General features: G+C 37.8%; 1 protein-coding gene across 1 annotated transcript; it reads right to left on the bottom strand.

Moving 5' to 3' along the window:
* Positions 1-12,665: 12,665 nt before the first annotated feature.
* On the bottom strand, positions 12,666-20,328 carry LOC149936355 (uncharacterized). Its single transcript, XM_090181681.1, has 3 exons — positions 19,347-20,328; positions 18,088-18,366; positions 12,666-13,526 (listed from the first exon to the last, which is right to left on the bottom strand). Exons 1-3 carry the CDS (start codon positions 20,015-20,017, stop codon positions 13,058-13,060), a joined length of 1,419 nt encoding a protein of 472 aa, XP_090037807.1. The 5' UTR covers positions 20,018-20,328; the 3' UTR covers positions 12,666-13,057.
* Between the last annotated feature and the right edge of the window lie 5,195 nt (positions 20,329-25,523).

Genomic DNA, 25,523 nt, shown 5'->3' with positions numbered 1-25,523 from the left:
AAAACGCCCGCAGATTTTACCCCACCGGTCCCACGAACGGAAGCGTCAGATACGCGCGCTAGCCTTAAGCGTCGAGGCAAAGACGAAGTTGAAGGGGGATTTTCTGGATGGTGAGGGGGTTTAGGCGCGGGGGGTTGTGTAGAAAGGGCCGGCGACGAAGCAGTTATATAGGCCTAAGGTAGGCCAACCGACGAAATCCGATCCTGTAATGACGGCGCGCCAGTTCGTTGAAATCCGAGCTTGGGCGAGTTTTAATAACACTGCAGAGCCAGCTTCGCCAGAAGAAAGAGAAAATAGAGGACGCAAAAAGAAGGAAAAAAGTTTCGCTCTCTACCTCTTCGTCCAAATTCTATAGTGATTATTTCTTCCCTCGTCTTTCCAAGTACACTCCTCTAAGTCCTAACTGCGCTCCGCCTTTTCTTTGGAAACGTTTCTCGGACAATTTCTCTTTATTTTTAATTTGATTGATGTCTTGTTTCTGAGCGTTTTTTCTCTCTAGTAAGATGGAAGATGGATACGAACCTCCACTATAGGGCTCTCCCGGGACCTTTATTGTTAATGATGTTTCTCTGATACGCGCCTTTTCCTCTGTTTTTTTTAATTTTTGGGTATTATTTTACCTTTGGGTTCGTAGATGGTTCCGGGTAGCGACACACCACCTCTATCGGTTTCGCGCCATATGCTTCGTTTTTGCCCTCGCGTACCATAACGAGCGTTATGCCAATTGTCAAATTGGTGAGAAATTATTGTCAAATAAAACGTGATTGAAAAGCCCAAAAGATCAAAAGCCTTCAAAATTAAGTTCCCCTCTCTTAATCCGATAAAATCTCTCCCTCTGAGTGAGTGAGAGAGAGATGTTCCAGATTAGCCTCCCTTCCCCATCCTGATTATGTCACCGTGGCCGCCCTAATCTGTTTGCTTAAGGGTCCCAATATCTGCCAAACTCCCGCCGCGACCCTACCGATTTAATGAAGAGATTTTTTATATCCACTCCCTCGTCCATTTCCCAGCAGAGGCTCGCAGGATCTCGTTTCTGAACAATGCGAACAAACCCTGGCGTTGAAAAACGTACAACGGATTTTAACTGAGAAATGGAATAAGCCATACGCACCGGAAAATAAAAATAATAAAACGTTGATATATCTTAAGATAATTATATTATATAATGTTTAAATGTTAATTTGCATAAAGAGATTCTGAATATATTCGATTTGATTTACTAATATTGCCACAGATGGCACTAGTGTATCGGAAGTATGAAAATTTTCGCGTCTCGGTCGGCGAACGGACTAAGAATCTCAGAGGACTGAGTGTTCCCCGTTTTTACACACAATCCTAAGGGATTTGCGCGCAGAGTTGGACATAAGGATTTTTTTTAGCAGTCCTGACTAGTGAGCTTCCTACCTTAACTTATTTTAATAGTCACTGACTAGTGGGGGTAAAAATTGGGGGTATAAAAACAAGAAGGTCAGCCAACATTTTGCTTTACTTGTCAGAATTAAAATAGGAGTTTATTATCACTCGAGTTACAGGATGTGATTTTTTTAAATAAAACGGAATTGATGAATTATGAATTTATGATACGCCATATTTGCCATTATTTATGAATATTGAGGCATATTGACTAGTTAGCCCCCAGATTTCGATTAATTTTAGTAGTCAGAGCATTTATTTTAGTAGTCAAATGCCGTGACTAGTACCTTATGTCCAACCCTGTTTTTGTGTATTAGTTTCACGTTCTGTGCCCGCCGCCACCGGTGTTCGCACGATTCCTCGCGGTACGTTAGAGGTACAAAGACACGTGATACGTCAATCGATATTTTTAGCTAGTACAGTAGTACTGATCATTTTTGAACTAAGTTTTCGGTTGCATTAAGACATTTTAATTTTAAGTGAGATTTCTGACCTATTCGTCGAATCACACAACCGGAGTACGCACTATTGTCATATAGGAATTTCGTGCCAATTGATACCGGCGCCACCTAACTCCAAAAAACATTCGACTTGAGTGAAAATTAATTTGAAATAATTTGTCCAACGCGTTTGTTACCTTATTTCCAAAACTAGGTAACTCGAAAAATTCAGTTTGTCTTAAAATTAATTTAAATTACGATGTTCGGTTTTCGCTACCTTATTTCTGAAATAAATTCAATTTCGATAAAATTCCTCTTGGGTTTATTTGTTCAAATTTAAATTTAATATTTAAAATATTTTTAATACATTGGAGGATGGCGTGTATTTAATTGTCCGTGACATCTTGTTTGACACTGTAATCGGAAGCGCTACTACACGCAGTGGTGGTGCCTACCAGATAGGGTTAGGCATACCCTTGATATTTGATATTTAGTCCACTATCGAGGTATTTCACGCGGAAAGTATATATTTTGGAAGTTCCTCGTGCGCGCACAACATTAAAACTAAACTCATTTCATACTAAACTCAGTATTTTACATTGCCCCCAAATTATTTAATGAACTCAATTCGCCCTAAAATATTAGTTTTAATGAGTTTAAAATAATGGCTCGAACATTAATTACGTAAAATTTTAACTCATTAACATATTGATGTAACTCTGTAAACGTTTTTTTCTTTAACTATAGTTTTGTAATCATATATTGTATTTTTCTTTTTGCCCTTTTAAATGTACGATAAGTATAAATGTATAAACAAGCACGGCTAAAAGTGGACATTCCGACTTGGCCAAACGGAATAATATGTAAAAATAGTTAAAAAAAATATCTGAATAAACTTATTATTATTATTATTATTACTTCCCAAAACTTTCAGGAATTATTTTAAGAATTGACTGCAACGACAACAAGTTTGTCAAAATTAACTAAACATTTCGCTGATTTCCCGATTCCCCGTATACGCTCGTTTTTAGGCGGAATGTTCAGTGAGTCCTTTTAGATTTTTGGTCTGTGGGCGGTTTCACTACATTTTCAATTTAATAGGAAACCTCCGCCGAAATGGCCAAAATAAAATATATTTTATGTTGGCCAATAGAATCCAATCTCATAAAATATTTTTAAATAACATCATACGTGGTACTCATTCCCTTACACGGCGCCGTGGTACTTCGAATGTTATTTTCGTTGTAACATAATTAATCAAACAATAATTGTTTATTTTTTTAGTGAAAGTAATTTATTTAATGTAATAACATTTATAATGAATGATTTAATTAATCTATTTAATGAAATGAAGTATTCGGTTTTCACTAAGATCAACAACTTGATTTATCAACTATAATGAGTTTAATCTTTGGTTTAAAAAACAATATACATTATTAAAATTGAAATAAGAGTAACTATTAACTCTCCAGTATATCTCAACAGCCCTCTATCGGGGAAAATATGAATCACTGTTCGCGCGCAAACATGTCACAATGAGTGACCATCTTTAAAAACAACGGGAGACGCTTAATAACAGGATCTTCTTGTGACATTATCACGCAGCGGCGACGATCGGAAAACATTTCTGTGGGGGCACGGGCCAGTATTTTTTTATCCAAAAATTCATATACTTAAAACTTAAGCAAGAAAATGTACAGCTCAAAATTTTTACTAGTATATATATTTTTTTAAGTGTTCTTTCTAATATTTCATCCGTCATTGAATACATTGATAATAAGTCGATATCTTTAGAAAAATATCTGTGTACTTGGATAGATAATTAAGCCTTTCTTGGCCACATACTTTACGAAGGTATTTCAGGTAAAATAGGGTACACGAAGCGGCGATTTTCTGTTTGGACGAATCTATCGAAATCAATTTTACGGTTATATCATCTTAGTGCTACTCGCGTCTAATATCCAAGGCATCACCTTAGGCCTAAGTCATCAAGCGTTTTTTAAAGCCATTAAAAAGACTGAATTCGGACCCAAATAAAGGCAGTGAGATTATAAATATTTCCCTGATTACTATTTTTCCTCAATTTTATTTCTGTGGGGGCTCTGCCCTCGTTTGTTTTTCCCTGTGGGGGCTAGAGCCCCAGAGCCCCCACGGGATCGCCGTCACTGCTTGTAGGCGGAAGGTGCCTTTTAGGTCCCTGTAATAATTTGTTAAAAGTTTCACAAACAAATACACAACTGTTACCAGAATATAATTTTGTATCCTAGGAGAAGGAATTGAACCTGGAAAAATAAAATAAAATTAGACAATTATTTAACAACAGTTGTGTACATTGCTTGAGCTGTTGCGCAACGATCAGTACTCAACTACAAAACGATGGATTACCCGTGTTATGGATAATGTAACTATAACCAAAATAGATATTTTTTTCTAGAAGAACAAGACGAACTTTTACTTCATAAGTGGATAAGCACGTTCCATAAATGTGTCTAAATAATTTTTGAAAGATGTGTGTAGAGACGTAGTATTAACGTCACACCCAAAAAGAGAAGATACTCTAGTGACTGTAATGAACTTGTTACGCCCCAGACACTAGTCTCGGCACTGTTCACTATGTCGACACAGCAAAGAGCACATAATAGGCTTAATGACCTACTCCCAAATTGTATGGCCATTATTCTAGTAGTGGCTCTCAGTAAAATATTTGCATTAGAAACTTATAGGAAACTGACACACTTTTGTGAAACTTAATTATAAGCTTATGGTATTATATACTATATAACTTTGCTGTGGTAGTCGCATAATGATATTCCATGGGATTCTTTTGGAACAATTGACCTTATTCATTTTGATATATTGATAGTAATTTTTTTTCACCCACAATAAATATTACTGATGATTTATACCTTTTATCAAATTATGCGTTAATATCCATCGATAAATTATGCGTTGTACCCATTATGAGTTACACAAACCTAGTCGCCTAGTCGTATACGCCAAGCTAGAAGGGAGAGAATTTTGTCCGCAGTAAGGCGGGGAAGTGAAATTCAAGGGGAAAAGAGGTTAGGGGTCAAAACGATCCCGCTGGTGAAGGCGGGGGAGGGCAATGAGTGATGGTGACTCCAACGGCGTCGTTGGCTTCGTGTTAATGCTTCATCATTACGTAGATGGATAATCCCAAAAAATAACTCACTTCCCCAACCCTCCATCGCGGGATCGCTTGCGGGGTGGCCGCCAAATTTGTTTCAATCTGCCACATTTCGGCGTGGCCACATAACCATTATTGAAATTGTTGGTATATTGAACGCAAATGTTTCATTATTATCTCACCAAAAACTTATAACTAAATAGGTAAAAGCAGAAGTTAAAAATATATTACTTTTTGGGGGGTAGCGTACAAGTACAGCATATTCTAGGAACATTATTTTTAAAGTGCACAACGGAACAGATTTCTAAGTAGCACAAAGTAGTTTTCCGTTTTATCAGAGCGTGCGCAATAGGCAATTCAAGTAGAATAGTTAAAGGACAACAAAAGGGCTCTTCGATTGACTTTCTCTCTTCATTATAAGTTGGCTGGCTGCATGGCACATATACTATGCAGGGAAAAGACAGATTAATTATGTAGCCTTTAAAATAATAACAAATTAGCCTTTTTCAACGTATATCCAATTAGACACGTCACTTTACGACAGCGCATAAAATTTGGTAGCGCCATCATTTGCCCTTTAAATTTAATTATTCGTAATAATTTGAAAAATAAATAATATATTAATTTTATATTAATTTAATAACAACCTTCAAAGCTCTTATTCGTAATAATTCGTAAAATATTTAATGTTTTAAGTAAATATTAATTTACGATGAAGCTTCTAAGGTTATAGAAACTGACAAAAGATGCCGCGTCACTCAACTTGTAAAAAAATAAACGCGTTTCTAAGAGGATAATTTTGCCATTTCGCTATGCCCACATACATGTTCTACAACATTACGAGTGCCGTTGAATATTCTTAGTCTGATCCTAGACGCTTTTTAGGTGTTTTGAAACACAAAACGTCTGTTTAGCAGCCGCTGGGAAGCTCTTTGTTAAATGAAAAAGCTAATTCAGATAACACTATAGACTAATAGACGACAGAAGCTAGGAGCAACAAACACAAGGAGAACGCAGCTAGCCTTTAAACATGCTAACGCAATGTTGTGTACAAATTTCATCACGCTGAACGTTTTACGGAAAGGGGGAAGACAATTTTCCCCTTCCGACGGCAGTAGGCGCTAAAGCGTCTAACCAATGAAAACTGTATGCAAGAAAATTCACGACTTTTGACGGGTTCTCCTTGTGGGGGTGCTGAGTTTGTGGCTCCTTGACAGAAGGATCTACGTTTTGAACACCAACTCAGACTGTTACAACGTTATTGTTCAGGCCGTTCAGTCATTACCGTAAAAACGGTGTACCTTTTAACATCCCATTCAGAATAGAGTATATTATAAACTTCTGTTAAAATGCTGTAGAATTTGGATATCACCAAGAACGGATCGAAGCAACTGAGAACTGACAAACAAGTATTCCCACGTTTCCATGATGCCCTCTTTTTCGAATTTGGTGGGCGGAGTTTAATTTCCAATTGGTCGTACTCGCCATCTGTCAATATATATTAAAAACAGTCAAAATTAATATATTGTAAATTAACGTAATTTTATTTTTTTTAATAATAATTTTTAAGGTATTCCTAATTAAAAATTATAACAGTATAATCAGGAATCCATACCTCTTCTTGAAATGCGTATCGCGACCCATTTTCGTCTCGATGTGGCTGACGATTTTTTTGACGTCACGATGTTAACTTAACCAACAACAACGTGAGAGGGGAGCGCGCGCAGAGTATATTTTTCTGTCGTAGGCGGGGCCAAAGCCGTCAGAGAGATCTTACCATACGCGATACGGCAGGATAAGCATTCCAAGTAGAGGTATGGATTCGTGCAGTAAGATAATTCAATTGATTTTTTTTAAATATAAATCATTATATTTAGCATATAATTAACAATAATTATTATTTAAATTAAACTTTTTCACTTTGAAATTTTTAATATAAAATATACTAATACATGAATTTCAAAATTTAAAATTTTTAAAAAGACATTTGTAGTTCCATTTCAGTCTACAGAGGGAACCACGAAATGTGTAGTAGGTGTTTAGTGAAAAATAAGTAATCACGCTACCCATGGACCAAGAATCTAAGGGGACTCACTGTTCAGGCTTTAAAAGGCAGACGTTAATACTGGGAATGGGAAAATCACGGTTAATTTTAGTTCAATGTGGACAAACTTGGCGTCGCTGAAGTCGATTTCCGGCGTAGTTTTGTAGAGAAGCTGGAGCGTTCACGTTCAATTTGGACAAAATGGCGCCGTTGAAATGATGAGGCTTAGTAAGTTTTAAACCTTTTTTTTTAAATTGGTTCTTTAAAAGTTTAAGATATGGTAATTAACCATTGTGTTAAGTAAAAATAACCAGTAAGCCGCATATGGCCGAGGTTTTTTTTATCAAATTCACTGGAATCCATTTAATTTCTAAACTTTATGAACTAAGTCTAACCCAGTGGCGGATACATATGGTGGGCGAGGTGTGCACCAAGCATGTGACTTGATGATTTGTTATTACACCCATAGCTCAAGATTTCTTTTAGCGCCCCCCCCCCCCCCTTTAGTTTTTTCTGTATCAGCCACTGGCCTAACCTAACTTTCTCGCACGTACTGTCGCCTAAGCCCCAACTAAGATTCTCGTAGTGATAGTTGAACAGAATACTTGAGGCGCTTCAAAGCGGCTGATGTACCTCAGTTAGCCTTCCGATTTAAATTTAGGCCACTCCTACCATGGCGAACAGTGAGTCCCCTTAGATTCTTGGTCCATGCACCACCACATTCCAATGCTACGTTTGTTGGTTCCCAGTTGCTTCGATCTCTTCTTGATTTCGTTAATTCAACGCCGTAATTTGTTAAATTTAGTTTAAATTTTTTGAGTTACTTGTTTAGGTGGAATTAACAATAATTATCCGAATGATATGTCTTAAACAATAGATGGAAATTATGATAGCATGGGTGGTTGAAATAACGGACTAAGAAGTTTGTAGTTGTATTTCATTTAGGACAAACGGAGAGGTACTGCTAGTCAAAGATAATATAGACCTCGTACCCTAGATCCGAATTCAAAGAGCTTTCCGATTGACGATTCTATAACGAAGCCATTACCCACTTTCAACAAAACTCGGCCTCTGTCGGTTGCTATTTATAGTTATTTACCATGGTAACTATGGAGATAATTGTTTTGGAGTTCCGGTAGGAAGTGGGCACACACTATATTCTCGACCGAAAACTATCACTACGCTCCCTTTGGTTCGCCATTGAAACTTAGATAGGTACCCCTGTAGCAAATAGGAGTCGGGCCGACGTCGGCAAAAGGTACTAAACCCTAAAGTCGGCCGACCTTTGGATTTAGGGTCGAAATGTCCTAAAGGTAAAAGGGTCGGCCGAGGGTCGGCCGACCGTCGGCCGCCTACAAAACGTCGACTCTATACCGTCTTTTAATAGACCTAAGAACCAACTCCGTAACGACGTCGGGTCGACTTTATATTAATGCTCATAGTCCGACCCAAAACTGATCTAATTATTAGATGCATCGTTTTTCTAATACAAATTAGTTTGAAGAAAAAATAAAAGTGAATAAAAAATTCCCTCAGAAAATCATCAAATAGTCAGAAAATAATTAAAATATCAACTTTTCCTAAATACATATGGTCTGTTTCATAAAGTTAATGTTGAATCCAATAATTAAATGTAAGGTCTATTTTAAGTCGGATAATGGTCGGCATACCGACCATCGATAAATAGTCCCAAAAAATGATATACGGTTTTATTGGTAAAAAACGTTCGGGCATTTTAAGGTCGGCATTTGGTCGTCGACTATAAAGCGTAAAGCGACTTTTCGACCGTACACCGACCCTAAAATTACTTCATGTGCTACAGGGGTAGGGGCTAAAGCAGACGCTATTAGTTTTTCCTCATCGTTATTCGTAAATTTAACTTTATAAATAATGATACTTGTGTTTTAAGATAATCTTTGCATCGTTTGCTTATATTTTGATAAGTTTATTTAAGAAAAAACGTTCTTATGACTTTTTAATTTGTCTGTAGCAGACGCTAGATCTTAGGCGCTACCTCGGAGAAGCTAGCGCCGTTACGCCACCTAGACTCGTTTCGGTCGCGAATTGACTACGCGCGAGGCAGTGATTTCGAATATTGGGTACGAGATCTTTGCGTCAGTTGAGTACAAAACTCCGCCAGAAAGTTTATAAATAAATTAATAGATAAATGGCTAATTGTTAGTTTTGTTAGGTTCTTGATCCATATTGAAATACAACTGTGCCGTTGCTGGGGTTATTCAACGCAAACTGAAACCAAATGCCGCTTGTTCAAAACACGTGGTATTGAACATCGAGCGTTTAATTTCAATAATACCATTTAACATTGCTAGATGGCTTTAGGCTCAATTTTGTTTTAATTTTAGGGAATTTTTAGGACATCATGGTGCCTAATACCGTAGTAAAAATATTTCCTAGATGAATTTAACGTTAAGGCCAATCTAAATGCGTTAATGGGTTCATCCATTTCAAACTACGCCGCCTGTAGTACAAAGGTTTGTGTTTTCGGGGCCCTCTCGAAACATAAACAAAGCTGTCATTAGCCGTGTTGACATACCGCTCGAGGGAAAGGAGATACGTATTTACGTTGTTATTCTAACGCGTGTTTTCAAAGCCTTGTTTTAAATACACGTACGCTCGCTAATCGTAAATAAGAGAATAAAAAAGATGCCCCTACAAGTTGAACTCCGGATAACCGTTTGTGTCGGCAAGAATTTATTTGTTTATACTCAGGGAGAATGACCATGTAGAGACAGTTTTTAGCTTTGCCACCAATCTCCCTCATGATCAAACTCACGCTCCTCCTAAAATATTAATAAATGCATTCTTGTGTCGGCGAAGATTAGCACATTTTATTCAATTATTTTAGGCGGTGACGTCATTTTAAGTGAAAGGCTCTGTACGGTCTATGGTGGGGAACAGACGGAACAAAGCTACCTTCAAATAAACTAACTGGGCCGCCTACGCCCCCGGCAAAACGCTTATATGGAATGAAAGAGCGAACTTTGGAATTATCAACTAAGAACGAATACCGCGATCCATTTTGGTCTGATTCTTCGGAGGGCTTCGATCTTATGAAATATGTAATCACCACGTACTTCATGAGTAACAGCTTCAATAATTGTGGTCTTAATACGACGGCATATTTAGCGACCTTTACGAAATGCATTCTTGGTACTTAAAGAAAAGGTTTTGATAAACTGTTAAATTTTCAACACGGATAAATTTGGAGAGAATATTACGTTCATCGCTTATTTTTTACACAAAATACGGGTACAAAATACTTAGATTTAGAAACTGTCTTTTAAAGCGTTTTTCATTTGAATACTGAACAAAAATACACGAAAATTTGCTTCGATCACTCAAGAGGAGTCAAACGGAAAACGCTTTTAAAAAGGGCTTTTTGAAAGGCTGTTTTATCGTAAAGAAAACATTCATTTTATGAAAATGTATTAAACTCTTTTCTAAAGAAATACCAATTCAAGTAATATTTAATAAGTATTAACTCGCGTAACCAATATTATCAATCAATTAAATATGAAAAAGAGTCATTCACCGTATAAAAATTATTGAAGTCTAAACAAATCAATTAAAATTAAAACTCACGTTTAAAATTAAATAAATCCATTATAACTATTTTTCAAATATAAAATAACCCAGATTTCAACAATGTCTGTCGTGACGTATTTTATAAATATGAATGTCTCGGATAAAATAATTAATTAAAAGCGTCGCCAAAATAGCTTATTCCCTGCCCACCCTGAGATTATAAATAAAAGCGGGAGGTGCACCAACATTGGCAGAACCAAGCGACTATTTTGGCGACAGACCCTTTAAGCTAAACACGCCTAATTTAATGAAGTAATTGAAATTTATTGGGCCACAGTGTTCCAGAAAACCCCCATTTTGGAATAAATGGTCCACTAAAGATAATGTGGAAATATGTTTACATATTATGGGTCAGTACACTATACTATTTATTATAATATAAGAACAATAGCAACCCCTGGCGGCGGAACAAGCTTCCGCGAATGAATATAAAAAAACAGCCAATGTGGACAAATTAAATTAAATTATCAATTGTAACTATCAATTGTAATGTGGACAAATTTTAGTAAATGTAATTAAAATTAGGGGCAGAGATCTTAAAATTTTGGATAAAACTTCCAGATGAAACTTTTTGAGAAAAATCCTACTGAACATTGCTTAAAACGTGTTTTTCACTCTTACTCCGTTTGTGCAGAGAGTTTGAATTTGCCAAAGAAGAGGACAATATCCAAATTGACTAATCTGAGGGCGTACTATCCATTGCCGTTGGCGGTTGTTTGATATTCCTTCACGGAAGATAGTTCCACCGCCAGAAGTCGCAGTGCTTCTGTTCTTATATAATAATAAATAGTACAGTGTACTGAACCATAAAATGTAAAAATATTTCCACATTATCTTTCGTGGAATTTATTCCCAAATTTGCGGTCTCTAGAACACTGTGGATTCGCGCGAGAACCAATTACTGCGCTGTCAGTCGGAACGCTACTCATTATTATATTGGCTTGTGAAATACGGTATACGTGAAATTCGATAAAGTATTTATGACAGTCAATGAAACAATGGGCAAACCGAGGAATCCGCTCGGTTTAGAGTTTCTGTCGCAGATTTTTTTTTTCTTTTCAATAAATCCTACGGATTCTCTTATTTCAAATTTGACTAATCCGCGTAGAAATATTAAAAAAAGAACCGGGTAAATTAGCACTTTGAACTTTTATTGTTTGACATTTTTCTCTCTCTTTTTTTCTGACGTTCGTTTCCAAGTGTGAAAATAAAATTCGATGCCAGTAAAAATTTTAATTTTTTTAATAATACTGTTCATTGGTTTATATATTTACATAGGAAACAAAAATATATAAAGAACTTTATAAAAAAATAAGGTCAACTTTAAATGAAATACGTGTGGTAATCCTTACAGTACTAGGGTTGTTACTGACGGTTTTCATTTTTTGGTTTAATTATTTTGGCATTTTCAAAACTCTATTCAGAATCAAATTAAGTTTATAGACGAGGAAGTTTGGATAACTACAATTATATGTATGGTCTACTGGTCAAAAACCGGTTTATTAATTGCTGTGACCAGTTAAAAATTCAAATTTTATTTGGGACCATATCAATAATTCGTTACCTTAAACTTGATCGTAACTCTACTATGAGAATTGCTTATTTTATTTTTGGTCTTTCCAGTAATCATTTTATCACATCAGAATATATATCTTAGGAGAGAAGTAACCTTCAGCAAAATGAAATGAAAATCATACTAGAAAAGTTGCAATATTAAGATACTTATCTCGTAAGATTTATATTATGTACTTCTGATCCTACGGAAAATATTTTTCCTGCGCAAATTTAATAAAAATTTTGGTATCCTACATTTTTCTTAAAAGATTTTAAAACTTTAAATTACTTTTATTTAAGTTACGGTATTTTAAATCCCAGGTAAAGAATTGAGATTCCGAGTATCATTTATTTAAAAACTTAATGACTGCAAACCTTTTAGTTCGTTTAAAGGTGATGACGGAAATAGTTCGACTATGGGAATTTTCCCATATACAGTTTGTCAGTTTCGTATATTTTTCAATATCCATAACTACCATTTTTCAATATTTTAAGTAATCGTTAAGATGAACAAAGATGGCAGAGATTTTAAATTTTTGACAACGCTTATAAATGTAGAAATGAAGCGAGTTTTCGAAACATAGAAGTTCCGTTATTTAGAGCGATGAAACAATAACTCGAAAAGACTAAACTTATTCCGAAATAAAATCACGATTCTGCCTCGTAGGTGTTTCAGGGTGAGTAACAAATACCACTTTAAGTCGTTCAACGGGGGTCATTAGAGTATTAACCCAACTAATTGAAAAACATTTCTTGGAATTATACACAACACTCGTTTCAAACAACGTTTGGCGTAAAATTGTCTCAGGAACTGGTTAAATACTGCGACGAACGGCTTTCAGTTGGCGTCCTTCAGGCGTGACTAGCCGTGGCCTGGAGGTGCGTGAAGGAGGAAGACGCGTCGAAGCTGGACTGGCAATTCGGGTAGAAAACGCCAGCGGCGGCCGCGGAAAAGAGACCAGGCTCAGACTTGACCATGGCCATCATGGTCGAATTGAAGCTCTGCTCCTCGCTCATCTTTTGGCTGAAGGCGTGCAAGGATTGCAGATGATGGACTTCCTCGCTGGACATGGGAGATTGGTGGTGAGAAGGGATCGACGAGTGCCCGACGTGGTGCACAAGGTGACCTCCGGAACCGATGCCGCTGACCACCGTCGTAGTTGAGGAATGGTGATGATTCGGGTGAGAGGGTGAAGGCGTCAAGTGAGGCGTCGATGGAAGACTGTGGTGGTTTTGCAACGATTGGTGCTGAAGAGTCTGTTGCTGCGGTGGTTGACTGTATTGCGGAGGACATACTCGAGAGCTCAGCGACGATGATTCTCTGCGAAAATTCAAAAGACAGGTTTTGGAGAAATTTATATTAAATCCCTGCTAACATCGTTGAAGTCGCAATCGTTAATTTAAGGTATGGCCACCACCCTTCAAACTCCATGTCCTGCTATGTATTGCATTTGGCGATCATGGATTAATTAACTAGCTTCAATGTTAAAATCAGCTACAGCATTGTCTATCGAACGCCACCTTGTTTAGTATTGTGGTTTTCGAGAGTTAACATACGAACAGAGATATCGTTTAAAATCCACTTCCACTGGATGCAGCTTTACCATGAGGATGGAAAGAGGAAACGTTAAATAACAAGTGCAGGCTCGTTCTTTAGCGAAGTTAGTTAATTAATCCAGGTTGTAAGATAGGATTATTCCCACTTTAGATGTTATGTCAGACCCGATAAAGAGGGCCCTTAATGTTGCACGTGGCAGCGCTGGTGAGACAAAATCTCCCGCGATAAACCCAAACACGCTCAACACCGAGTGTGTTAGGGGCCATCTGGTCCGTCAATATTGAAGAATAGGTGTTAGTTTAAGGCCCTCGCGCGTTTCTCCGAAAAGTTTTACGACTTTCTGGCAATAATTTAAAGAAAAACTCGCATTTAAACCTTTTATTTTTACGGACGTAATGACAAGGCTTTGACATAAAACAGCTTCTGCTGGTCGTCGCTTTCTCACGTCCCTGACCCCCAACGGAGGTCGCGGAAGCCGTTAAGTTACGACCAACGCTAGAAGCCAAAGAATGGGAAAAAGTGGCCACGTTTAGATATATCCGCCCCATAATAGAGACAGTTTGAAAGGTCATCTGATAGTTGGGTGATAGGCTACGTATTGGCTTCCAAGTAACGCCACTCTGGCAACAAGTGCATTGTGGGTCTTTCGACTACTTGTAGGAAGACACGGTAGCAACAGCACGTGTTCTTAATTAAGCGGCGGGAGGAATGGTTCGCGGACAAGACCATCTTTCATCGGTGATCGGGATATGGGCCGCTGGCTTCGGTCCAGTGCCAACTGAGGACGGAATCGGAGGGGGACTCTCCACGTGTGTTTGGTCATCCATCTTAGGGCATTGTGGAGTAGGCGAGGGTGGGAGGAACGAGCGTCGTCCCTGCTTGGCATGGGGTTCTTGGTGACCTCTCTACTAGGGTTGGTGGTCTTGGAAGGGGTCAAATGGGTACAAATCTCGGGGATTTATCGAGATTTTTATTTTTTTGAGAAAAATTATGGGTTTTCGTTCGGAAAGGAAGTCCCCAGAAACTCTAGATTTTTTAAATGTCTTTCTAAACATTTTCGTGTAGCCTCGTTATAATTTATATTGATAATTGCATTACCTAAATAAGGTTGAGTACAGTTCGGGGAATTTCGTAATTATCATTAATTTATTCATAACCTAACACCAATTATACAGATAAATAATTTACCAGGTATAACGGTCAGATTTCAAACTATATAAAAGGTAATAAGTTGAAAATACTTCGTAAATTTACAAATTTATCAAAATTTGAAACACGTTGAGCAATTTTTGCTAAGTACGATGATCACGGCATTCGCGGGCCGCGGCTCGATGCAAGACCGAAAATGTCAATAAGTCATATGAGCAAATGTCCCATTTTATGAACTACGAATACACTAATAAAGGTATATGAAGTTTGTCTCAATTTGAAAAATGTATATTTTGTATATAATTTCTCAAAAGGTTCTTTCAATAACCGTACACTTAAGGTTTTTTTCTGCCTGTCCCCCTTTAAATTAACTTAGTGGAGCACAAATACCCTGGTGGTAGGCCAACCGCTGAACATGTTGGCCTAATTTAAAGGGGGACAGGCAGAAGAAAACCTAGGCCTTCAATCAAATGTAGTAAAAATATTTTAACGGTTGTCGTAGTGAAAATACGCCATTAACGACAGATAAGACAGTTTTTCCCTCAGAAAATTTCGAAACTACCTTTAATATTTTTGAGAAAGCTGTAAGCGCTTATTCTTAAGATAAATCAAGTAGATTACATCAAGTTGCGTATGTGCTATGCGGTAAAGCCAATTTCAAGTGAAAGACAGAGAAAAATGTTCAATTATGCAATATTTGTACTAACTAATCAGTCTATTTTATGTACTACTTTTACCATTATAACGTTTGTTTTAATATTTTTGGATTTTTACCCTAACGTTGCATACGGGATTTACGCGATCGTCCTAGCCGTTGGTCGTTCCCAATGGAAATAACAACGAAAATAACAATGAAAACCCTGTAAATTAACTTTCTTCTGAACACCGGTGTAGGGCGTACAACACACCTCTACAAGCGCTAAAAGAAAAGGTCATATTTTAGTGGACAGTTCCGCTGTATTTGGGTAGACCTAAAATTGAGTACAACCCAAACATTTTCAGTCTGGAAGTCAGTTTGGGTGGCTCTAAAACTGAGAAAAAGTGACATAATTACCAATCTTATCCCAATTAATTTTAGCTAGTTATAAAACATCTTTAAAATAGATACTAGACAAATCCAATATTGAAACGTTTAAAATTTCAAATTTAACTTCTCGAAAGTGCATCGACCTTTTCTCGTTCCCAGGCGGGACCCGGGTCCCCAAAAACAAAGGTGGTTCGTTATCATTAGAAGTGGGCGACAGAGCCAACTGGTGTCGATGGAGCCCGGGCGAAGAATGTCGCGGAGTCGGCGGCGACGGGTGTACGCACGCCCGGGCCTCGGCCATCGCGGGCGGCCGCCGCTCAAAGGCATCCGCTCTCCGGGGGCCGCGCGCCGCAGCGGGCCCAGCGAGAAGCCCGACTTATTAGGTTTTTTTTCAATCTCAACTTCTTCTTGATCTCAAGGGGGTGGGCTGGTATTCCGAAGCCATCTCTATTTCAGCAGTCCCATTCTTTTTGAGGAGTGGTCCCCCTCACGGCCGAAACGAGCGGCCGACAAACGCGCGGGGCTGTACGCTCGGAATTCTTCGGGGATTTCAATGAGGCGTTACGCCTCAACCTCCAGCTTATGATCATGATGAGGATTTGATGTATGGAAGCCCTCTCATTCTTCCGCTAATGTTTGAAATGTTCACCCGTTTTAAACCCGGTGGAATGACCTCTATCATTCATTTCGTGACCTCTCGATTTTAACCTATAGCCCCAGAAGTCGTATTTATCTTTGTTTAAGTCGAGATTTTGATAGCAAATATCGAGGACCAGCTCACTTTTACGATTATTAGGACACTCTACACGCGATTAAATCATGATTAAATCTGATTGAAATAAAATCTGTAGCTTTGACTGCGCAAAGATTAAAAATGATTAAATCTTGATTACATTTTTTAACGAGATTATTAGGGCAGCCTGCCCCTGGGAAAATATCTTCAGATTAGCTACGGTTATTTTTATATCTTTTACATTGTCAAAGTAATAGAGAATCAACCGAGGGGCAGATGACTTTGTTACAGGGTGTCCTAATGATCATGATTAAAAATGTAATCATAATTTAATCATTTTAAATCTTTGCTCAGCCATAGCTGCAAATTTCATTTTAATCTAATTTAATCATGATTTAATCATACGAGGGTGTCCTAATAATCATTGGAGTGATCTGCCCCTCGGAATAAACCGGTAAAAAACGTGTAGATTTGCGGTGGCCTATATTTTAATTATTTAAATGCAGAATCTAGAACTGTCGTACGGGTCACAATATTAATATTTGTTAATTAACTACTAATTACCGTGTAAATTAAATTTTCTTTACTTGGCACAAAACACACTTGAGACACTACTGGATAAAAGTTTACTTAACAAGGGTAAAATTAAAACCAAAATTCGTTTGTCCCATGCAAGAATCACCCATTTGCTTCGCTATAGACATAAAATTTACACGATATTAAAAACTGAAAGGGTCATCTAGACGTCACACTACGAGTTATATTTTGCTCGCTTAATCTCTCTAATATTTATAATACGCGTAATTTATAATTTGAAATTAAATTATACGATTTTAGCTCGATTTTTCCGCGTCCAATATTTGGCAACATATTTATGTTTTAAACAAGCTGGTTGAAAATGATTCTGTTCAGCTTCCCAAAAACACGAACTAGAAGCCGCTCCAATCATTCAAATTGTTCGTCCATTTTCATTCACGTCTTCATATTATATGTTTTTGAAAAATTAAAAGGGCCGTTTTGAGGGGGTGCATTATATTGGAAAGTCTGCCATTGATGACAATGACGAGAGGGTTCCCCCGAACCGTGTTTCTGCGCGTCCCAACCATTCTCTATAAAAGATGTCTCCGAGGTGGAATTACCGGAGCGAAAGTAAGCGATGATGAAGGCCCTGGCGCACGGCCGCTCATCTGTGCCTTTGTACCTCGCGCTAACCCAGTTTATCCAAAACAGATCCATTTTAAAAGAGACCCTGACCTTTACAACGGACCCGAAACGACTGACACGCGTTTAATTTGTCGTAGAGACCGTGTCCTTCCAGTCGAATCTGCCACCATTTAACGAGAATTCGCTCTAATGTTCCTTAATTTTAATTTATCCTCGCGTTTCAAAGGTGTCCTACGTCGACAAGTACTTACGAGTTGGACTGCGGCGTCCTGTCGCGTTGCCTTCTGTTCTTGAACCAGTTGCTGACTTGGGTGAGGGTGAGGGCGGTGGTGTTGGCGAGCTGTTTCTTGTCCATGGGCGTCGGGTATCGGTTGTGCTTGTAGAACTCTTTGAGGGCGTTCCGGCTCTTCTCCTTGAAACAGTACACGGTCGCCTCGCCGTCCCAGATCGTCTTCGGCAGCTCGAATTTGCGTCGCAAACGATACTTGTCCACCGCCCCGAGCGTTCGACCCCGGGCGTTTTCCGTTTCCCTGCGACAATCGTCAGAGATTAAAGAATTTTAATTACTTATTATTATAATTAAGGAATTAATAATTAATAAGGCGTTCTCCTTTGATCTTCACCATAAAATAATTTATATTAATAATTATTATTAAAAATAAATTATTTTGTACAATTAATTTAAAAACGCTGATTAAAAAATGAATTGAAATTAGTTAATTATTATTAAAAATTATTTTGTAGGATTTAAATAAAAACGCTGATATGAATAAAAATATAAGATAATAATTATTATCAATTTTGTTTTTATTTTATATATATCACACGTAAATATTAATATGCATAAGTTTCAAAAAATATTTTAATAATAGTAATTAGTATTCCACAAACAATTTATCAATTACATTACTATATTCAGGAGACCTAAATTTTAAATGAAGAGTAACATTTAAATTATATATTTCTACAATTAAATCAAAAAATCTGATATGAATAAGAATTTAAGATAATAATTATTATTAATAATTTAATAATTTTTGTACAATTAAATTAAAAACGTTGATATGAAAAAGAATTTAAATTAATAATTATTATGAATAATAAACTAATTTTGTACAATCAAATTTAAAAACGCTGATAACAGAAATAAGTATTGAAATTAATTGATTATTAAAAATAATTTTGTATCATTAAATTAATTAATTTTTATTCTAGAATAAGAATAAAAATGAGTTAATTAATTATTATTAGTTAATTAATTTTGTACAATTAACAGAGTAATCCTCGAACAGTAAAATGATGAGGAATAACGCGTAGAGTAGGTAAATTTCACTATACACTAGATGTTTCATCAACTTATAAGGATAATTAATTTCGCCTTAAGGTGATATATTAAATGTAGGTTGATAAATAAAATTTTAATAAAACACCTTTCAATCTCATTCATTATAATTTTGGAATATGATACGATTTTTGATAGGTAAAAAATAGGGTAAATTTGGTTCCTTACCTGTAATGGGCCTTGTACCACATTTTCTGCAACTCCAAGTGATATCGCGAATCAAAGTCATTCTCTTGCAAGATTTTGTACAGTTCTTGGAAATTATCGCGGTGGAAGGCCACGGTGGCCCTTCCCAGAAGCAAAGATTGGTGCTTGTTGAGAGCGTCGTCTTTGGGGATGGACCACAGGAACCTTTCCAGCCTGTCGATGTCTTTGGCTTGCATCAGGGTCTCGCAAACGCAAACCTTTTGCTCCTGGGTGTAGGGAAGGTTTTTCCTGGACAGAAACTGACTCAACTTGGGGTCGACCAGATGATGGGTCGTCGTTTCCAATTGCAACAAATCGGAACCCGAAACCGAGGATACCTGGTGGTCGTGGTGGGATCTTTGTTGCGGCTGCTGATGATGGTGCGAATGTTGGTGGTGCGAGTGGTCGTGCGCGCTCGACGAGCCGGTGTAGTAGTTATTAACGTGATTAGCCGTCGCCAGGAGAGCGGCCGGATTGGAATCGGCGGGCGGCGACTGATGAGGTCGCGACGGCAATTGAAAAGTTACTCTGCGGGAAGCGGAGTTGTCGCTCATGGCGCAGGTTGATTTGTGGCCGGCGACCGAATCTCCGGAACCCGATAGCGCGGAGCCTCGAGAATGGCCGTCCGTCAACCCCATTGACGTATCGCCCATCTAACCGGAAACCAAAAAGGTAGATAGCTCGATTTAATCGTTACCCGCCAGTACGTATCCCCGGTTTCGATTGACACCCTCGACGCGAACTTGTTTCGGGGAAACGCGTCCTTTTAGTCCATCGGCGGGCCTAAGATAATCGCGTTGCGAAGTCTCTCCTCTAACTGGCTAAGCTAATATTCAACCTGCCGGAAAAATCTAATAAAGAGGAGAAAGCGGATCGCTGGCTTTATTACTCTCGAGTGGAAGGTGTCGCCGGTGGTCGCGGATCACGTTTCGCCGGCGTGCGGCTAGATTAAATCTCCGGAATGTCCGCTCTCGATAGAGTCTCTCCACTCCAGGCGCTCCGGGACAGACTCGCGCTATTACACCCTTTTAAACTATACTCGCTCGGGCCCCTCTCTCTCGTTGGTACTCGTACGGCGCCAGCTTGCGCGAAGAATACACTCGGGGAGAGGGTGCGATCTGTACGGCTCAATTTAGAATTCGAATGTCGACTTGGGGCCGTGGATTGGGGATCGGGCGAAATCGTTACCCCACGTTCGCGCTGGTTCGGCTTCTCCGCAGATCCTCGTACGCGACGCCCATTGGCGCTTCCCGGGATGACGGCTGGAGGTTGTTACGTCACGGATGAAGAGGGACTATCGCGATTGGTCGGCGAGGAGAGTTTCGGAACTTCCCTGCTCTGTAATATCTCGCCGCTCTCCTCCGCAGATCTTTCTCTGTTACGGGGGAAATTGTTGGATTTCTCGATCTTCGAAGGATGCTTTTCCATTTTGTTTTATTTTAATATTTTCTTTTGTCTTAATTGGGAGGCGCTAAAACAAGAATTTATATTAAATTATTACGGGGCTGGTTTTTCTAAGGTGTCATTTTTTGCCATAGCATCGAATGACAAGGATTTCCGCTCTTCTTTTAAGAAGCGAAGGGCTTCTATTTTTGTCGTTAAAGATATACGATAAAAGATTAACGATTAACTAATTACATTTCAATGTGGCTATAGATAATCCGAGGGGCTGATCACTCCGCGTAATCGGTGTACAGAGCCGTACCTTTGACAGTACTAATGGGACTACGCGTAATCTTTGAAGTCCCTGCCTTTGGCAGTGCTAATCTAAGCGTAATCCGGTGTACAGACTTTCTAAGAGTGGTTAGCCCCTCGAGATAATTTTATATCTTGAACCTTTATCGTTAAGAGTGCATAGAGATCAAAGCCTCAAAGGTCACAGGACCTGTAATTATTTTTATACTCTATCATATTCATGCCATTTGGAGTGCTGCCAGAAATTTAGAGAACCCCCGCTGTTTTCTGGACAATAATAACTCTAGTTATTAGACCTATAAATTATATTTTGGAAAGTAACCATTTCTGCATTTGGAAAGCGGGAACTTTCCCAGAAGGTATCGTCAATTTTTTTTTAAGGATTGCTTATCTCATTAGCTATAAGGCGCTAATTGTCTGGGTTTTCCGTAGAAAAAAACCATGTACTGTTTATTCCCTTTTCAAGCGAGGTTCATAAAACAAAGCCAGGTTCACACGATACCATTTTATCGCGGGCGCTCAGTCACGCGCGACCAAAATTCGAAAATCACATCGTATGAAGGAGTTTTTCGAAGTCGCACGCGACTACGAACAAAAATACGTAGGAACTTATTTTATCGCGCGCGACTGGCCGCTTTAGTAATACAAAAAGTGGGTGTCAGTGGGAGGAACTTTCCAAGTTTATTCTGTGCGGCCAAAATTTATTTTAACGCGTGGAACGGGGTTTTTGCATTTTTTTCGGTGGGTTTATGGCTCAATAGTTCAGGGGAGTCCGCGGGGCAAGTCAGAAACTGCGTTTATTATTTGCTTCGCACACAGTATTCGCGACCGAAAACTATCGCTACGCCCCCTTTAGTTCGCCATTGAAACCTAGATAGGTAGTGGCTAAAGCAGACGCTATTAGTTTTTCCTCATCGTTATTCATAAATTGGACTTTATAAATAACAATACTTGCATTGTAATAAAAAAATTTACATCGTTCGCTTAAATTTTGATAAGATTATTTAAGAAAAAACGTTCTTATGACTTTTCAATTTGTCTGTAGCAGACGCTAGATCTTAGGCGCAACCACGGAGAAGCTAGCGCCGTTACGCCACCTAGACTCGTTTCGGTCGCGAATACATACGTCAGGGCTCCCAAAGTTCCTATAATTCCTATAACTTCAATGTGCTCCTATAATTTCGTATTTTCTCAAAATTGTACCTATAAATTCCTATTTTTTCGAAATTTTCTAGTTTTTCTATAGCTATATCCAGAAATTCCTATAATTTTAAAAATAATGTATTAGAAAAGCTCTGGCTTAGGTCCGGTGTTCCTGAAAACATCTACGGTTGGTTTCCCAGAGTTCCTATAAATTCCTATAATTTCAATATACTCCTATAATTTCCTATTTTTTCAAAATTGTTCGTATAAATTCCTATTTTTTAGCTAAAATGTTCCTATAAATTCCTATTTTTTAGCTAAAATGTTCCTATAAATTCCTATTTTTTAGCTAAAATGTTCCTATAAATTCCTATTTTTTGGCTAAAAATGTTCCTATAAATTCCTATTTTTTGGCTAAAAATGTTCCTATAAATTCCTATTTTTTGGCTAAAATGTTCCTATAAATTCCTATAATTTCAATACACTCCTATAATTTCCTATTTTTTAGCTAAAATGTTCCTATAAATTCCTATTTTTAGCTAAAATGTTCCTATAAATTCCTATTTTTTGGCTAAAATGTTCCTATAAATTCCTATTTTTTGGCTAAAATGTTCCTATAAATTCCTATTTTTTGGCTAAAATGTTCCTATAAATTCCTATTTTTTGGCTAAAATGTTCCTATAAATTCCAATTTTTTGGCTAAAAATGTTCCTATAAATTCCTATATTTTCTATGAAATTTCCTATAATTCCTATAATATTAAAAAACAAAATCGCTGGGAGCCCTGACATACGTTGATTGGTTTTATTTCTCCGTGGCTAAATGTCGAAACTCAAGCAAAAATCATCGGAAAACTCGAAACGAGCTTTCAGCACTGAACAAGAGGAACAATTACTTGATTTTTACGCGGAAAACGAATTTCTACGGAAAGACCACCATCCGAATTATTTAACAAAAATAAACGAAACATTTTCTTTCGATAAGGAAATTGAAGGCTACTTCTTGTTTCTTTAAAGAATGTGGGCATCTCTTTGTTATTGGCTTTTGTTATTGGTCGCGCGGTACCAAATGGTATCGTGTGAATCAGGCTTAAGCCCGATTTGATTAAGCTTCATTTGAAAACAATATTTAGATCGGCTCACACGAGCTGGAATTTTCTGTATTTTATTTCACTCCCCACACTGTCTACTGCAGCAAAAAAAAATTAAAATTAAAATACCGATTTCGTTTTAAAGTATAAAGGTAGCTCCTCAAGCCAATAATTTTTAAATGAAATTTAATTTATCGTCGGAGTATACTAAACCTTTTTTCTTCAGTTCGTACTTTGGACCAACGAAAACTATATCTATGAAATAATCTAAACGCGAAATCGACCGTGAAACTGGATTTTCATTTTTTGCCCTGATTTTTGGCGGTCGGAGGCCGCAAAGTTTTATTAAAAACAATCTGATAAGATTGAAGTTTCATTCCCATCATCGCCTTCTTCAATAAAGAAGCACCGAGCAGATTTCTTCTTTAGTCCAACTGTTGGCTCCTTTCGCTATAATAACAATGTCCGAGTAGGAGAGAGACTGCACTTTGTCGAGATGCTGTACGCTTTGGAAAGCAGATTGAAATCTGGTCGGTTCGGGATCGTCCCCTCGCTCGCCGTATCTTCGATCCTCTTCCAACGTGATAGCGCGATTCAAGGTCGGTTACGCAGTGAAGTCCGCGTTAGTTTGTACGATGGACAATTCCATTTTTATCCAGACGCGAACGGTTTGCTAACCGTCAAAAGGTGAACGCTTTCGCACCTCCGGACTTAAAAGGCGGAAAAAACGCGACCCTTTTTGATTGTGATAAAGAAAGAAAATCGAATAATAATAAAGTAGGCCCACTACTTGTACTACAAGCGGCGAAACGAATTCTCGGATTGTTGTAAATCAGTGGTCGACGATCATTTTCCCACATACTGAGAGAAAAGGCACCAAATATTCCAAAAAGACGAATTTCCCACTTTTTTTAAATTTATTGAAATAAAATGTCGCCACATTTTCTCTATTGACATTTAAAAATTCGATTAAAAACAAAATTTTGTATATAATAATAATAATAATAATAATAATCCATAAGGATAATAATAATAATAATCAGCTAGGTTAATAACCAAGGTACCACCTTAGGCCCGAGTCCATCTAGCGAACTTTTATTGCCTTTATTAAATTCGACTTACCTGGTTTTGAAATAAAGTAGTGAAACGCGAACACTAAAAATAAAATATTAATACTAATAATAATCAGCTAGGCTAATCACCTTAGGCCTAAGTCGTCAAGCAACTTTTAAAGCCATTAATTCGGGTGGCCGGGTTAAGTTGCGAAGGAGGGCGGTGGCAAGCCTTTCATGCCAAGCGAGCCAACAGCTCCCTACACCTACTATTACCCTCAACCTCTATAAGTTTTTTTTTGGTATGGGGAAAAAAAATAACTCGAAAACGCCTTCAACCAGTGAGGAGATAACCTACAAACTCAACGCGGAAGGAGTGGTTCCCAGTTTTCACCCAGTGCGTCAAGGATAATATTATTATTTACATTTAGGGAAAAGAATTAGGTTGAGATGATTTTTGCCGTTGCTACCAACCTCACTAACGCACCTTAGACTTTCCTTAATTTTTCCAAATAGCTTTCGGAAGACCAAATAGTGGTCCTGAAAATGCTTCCTCATAAGAGATATATTATACATAAAAATTAATAAAATAAATGCGATATAACTAAAAACGTTTGCTAAATTATTTAAATGTCTATTCTATTCTATTACTTCGAAATTTTATATTCAAATAAGGAATTTCCATTCAATTTAAGAATAGTTTTACCCATTAACAAAATGAAAAATGAAGGGGAGTCCCAAAAACCTTACTAATTTCCGAGGGCAATAGAATTCCAAGCAGAAATTCGAAACCTTACTTTTAAAACTAGTTTGATTTGGGGTTGTTACCATAGTATTTACAACCAGAAGCGTATAATATAGCTCTCGCGAGAGAAAATTCCATGTACTTTTGCAGGCTCCCGCTGATTTTCCAAAAGGTGTTTTGGAAGAAAAAATAGTGCGTAGCTAAATACTAACTTTCAAACACTATTGCAGATAAAAATATGGTTTGTATTTTGCGCTTGCTCGTATATAGCGTCGTAGCCCGGTCTGAAAACGGCCACCATAACAGTTTTTCACGTCACAGACCACGAGGTAAGACTCCACACGATTATAGGCGTCTTAAAGAGAGTATGAACTTCCATGACTATGGCTGATCAACCAATTTCACATTTATACCACTAGGTTTAATAGAAGCTA

This window comes from Leiobunum rupestre, chromosome 7, assembly GCF_980474605.1.
Source record: "Leiobunum rupestre chromosome 7, qqLeiRupe1.1.hap1, whole genome shotgun sequence".
NCBI lineage: Eukaryota > Metazoa > Arthropoda > Arachnida > Opiliones > Sclerosomatidae > Leiobunum > Leiobunum rupestre.
This window is presented reverse-complemented; position numbering and strand designations above follow the sequence as displayed.

Excerpts from the sequence above, each read along its gene's own strand:
- LOC149936355 (XM_090181681.1), bottom strand. The coding sequence starts at position 20,017 with ATGGGCGATACGTCAATGGGGTTGACGGACGGCCATTCTCGAGGCTCC. Across the intron at positions 18,367-19,346 it reads TGGTACAAGGCCCATTACAG|GGAAACGGAAAACGCCCGGG; the intron begins GTAAGGAACCAA and ends CGATTGTCGCAG. Across the intron at positions 13,527-18,087 it reads AGGACGCCGCAGTCCAACTC|AGAATCATCGTCGCTGAGCT; the intron begins GTAAGTACTTGT and ends GAATTTTCGCAG.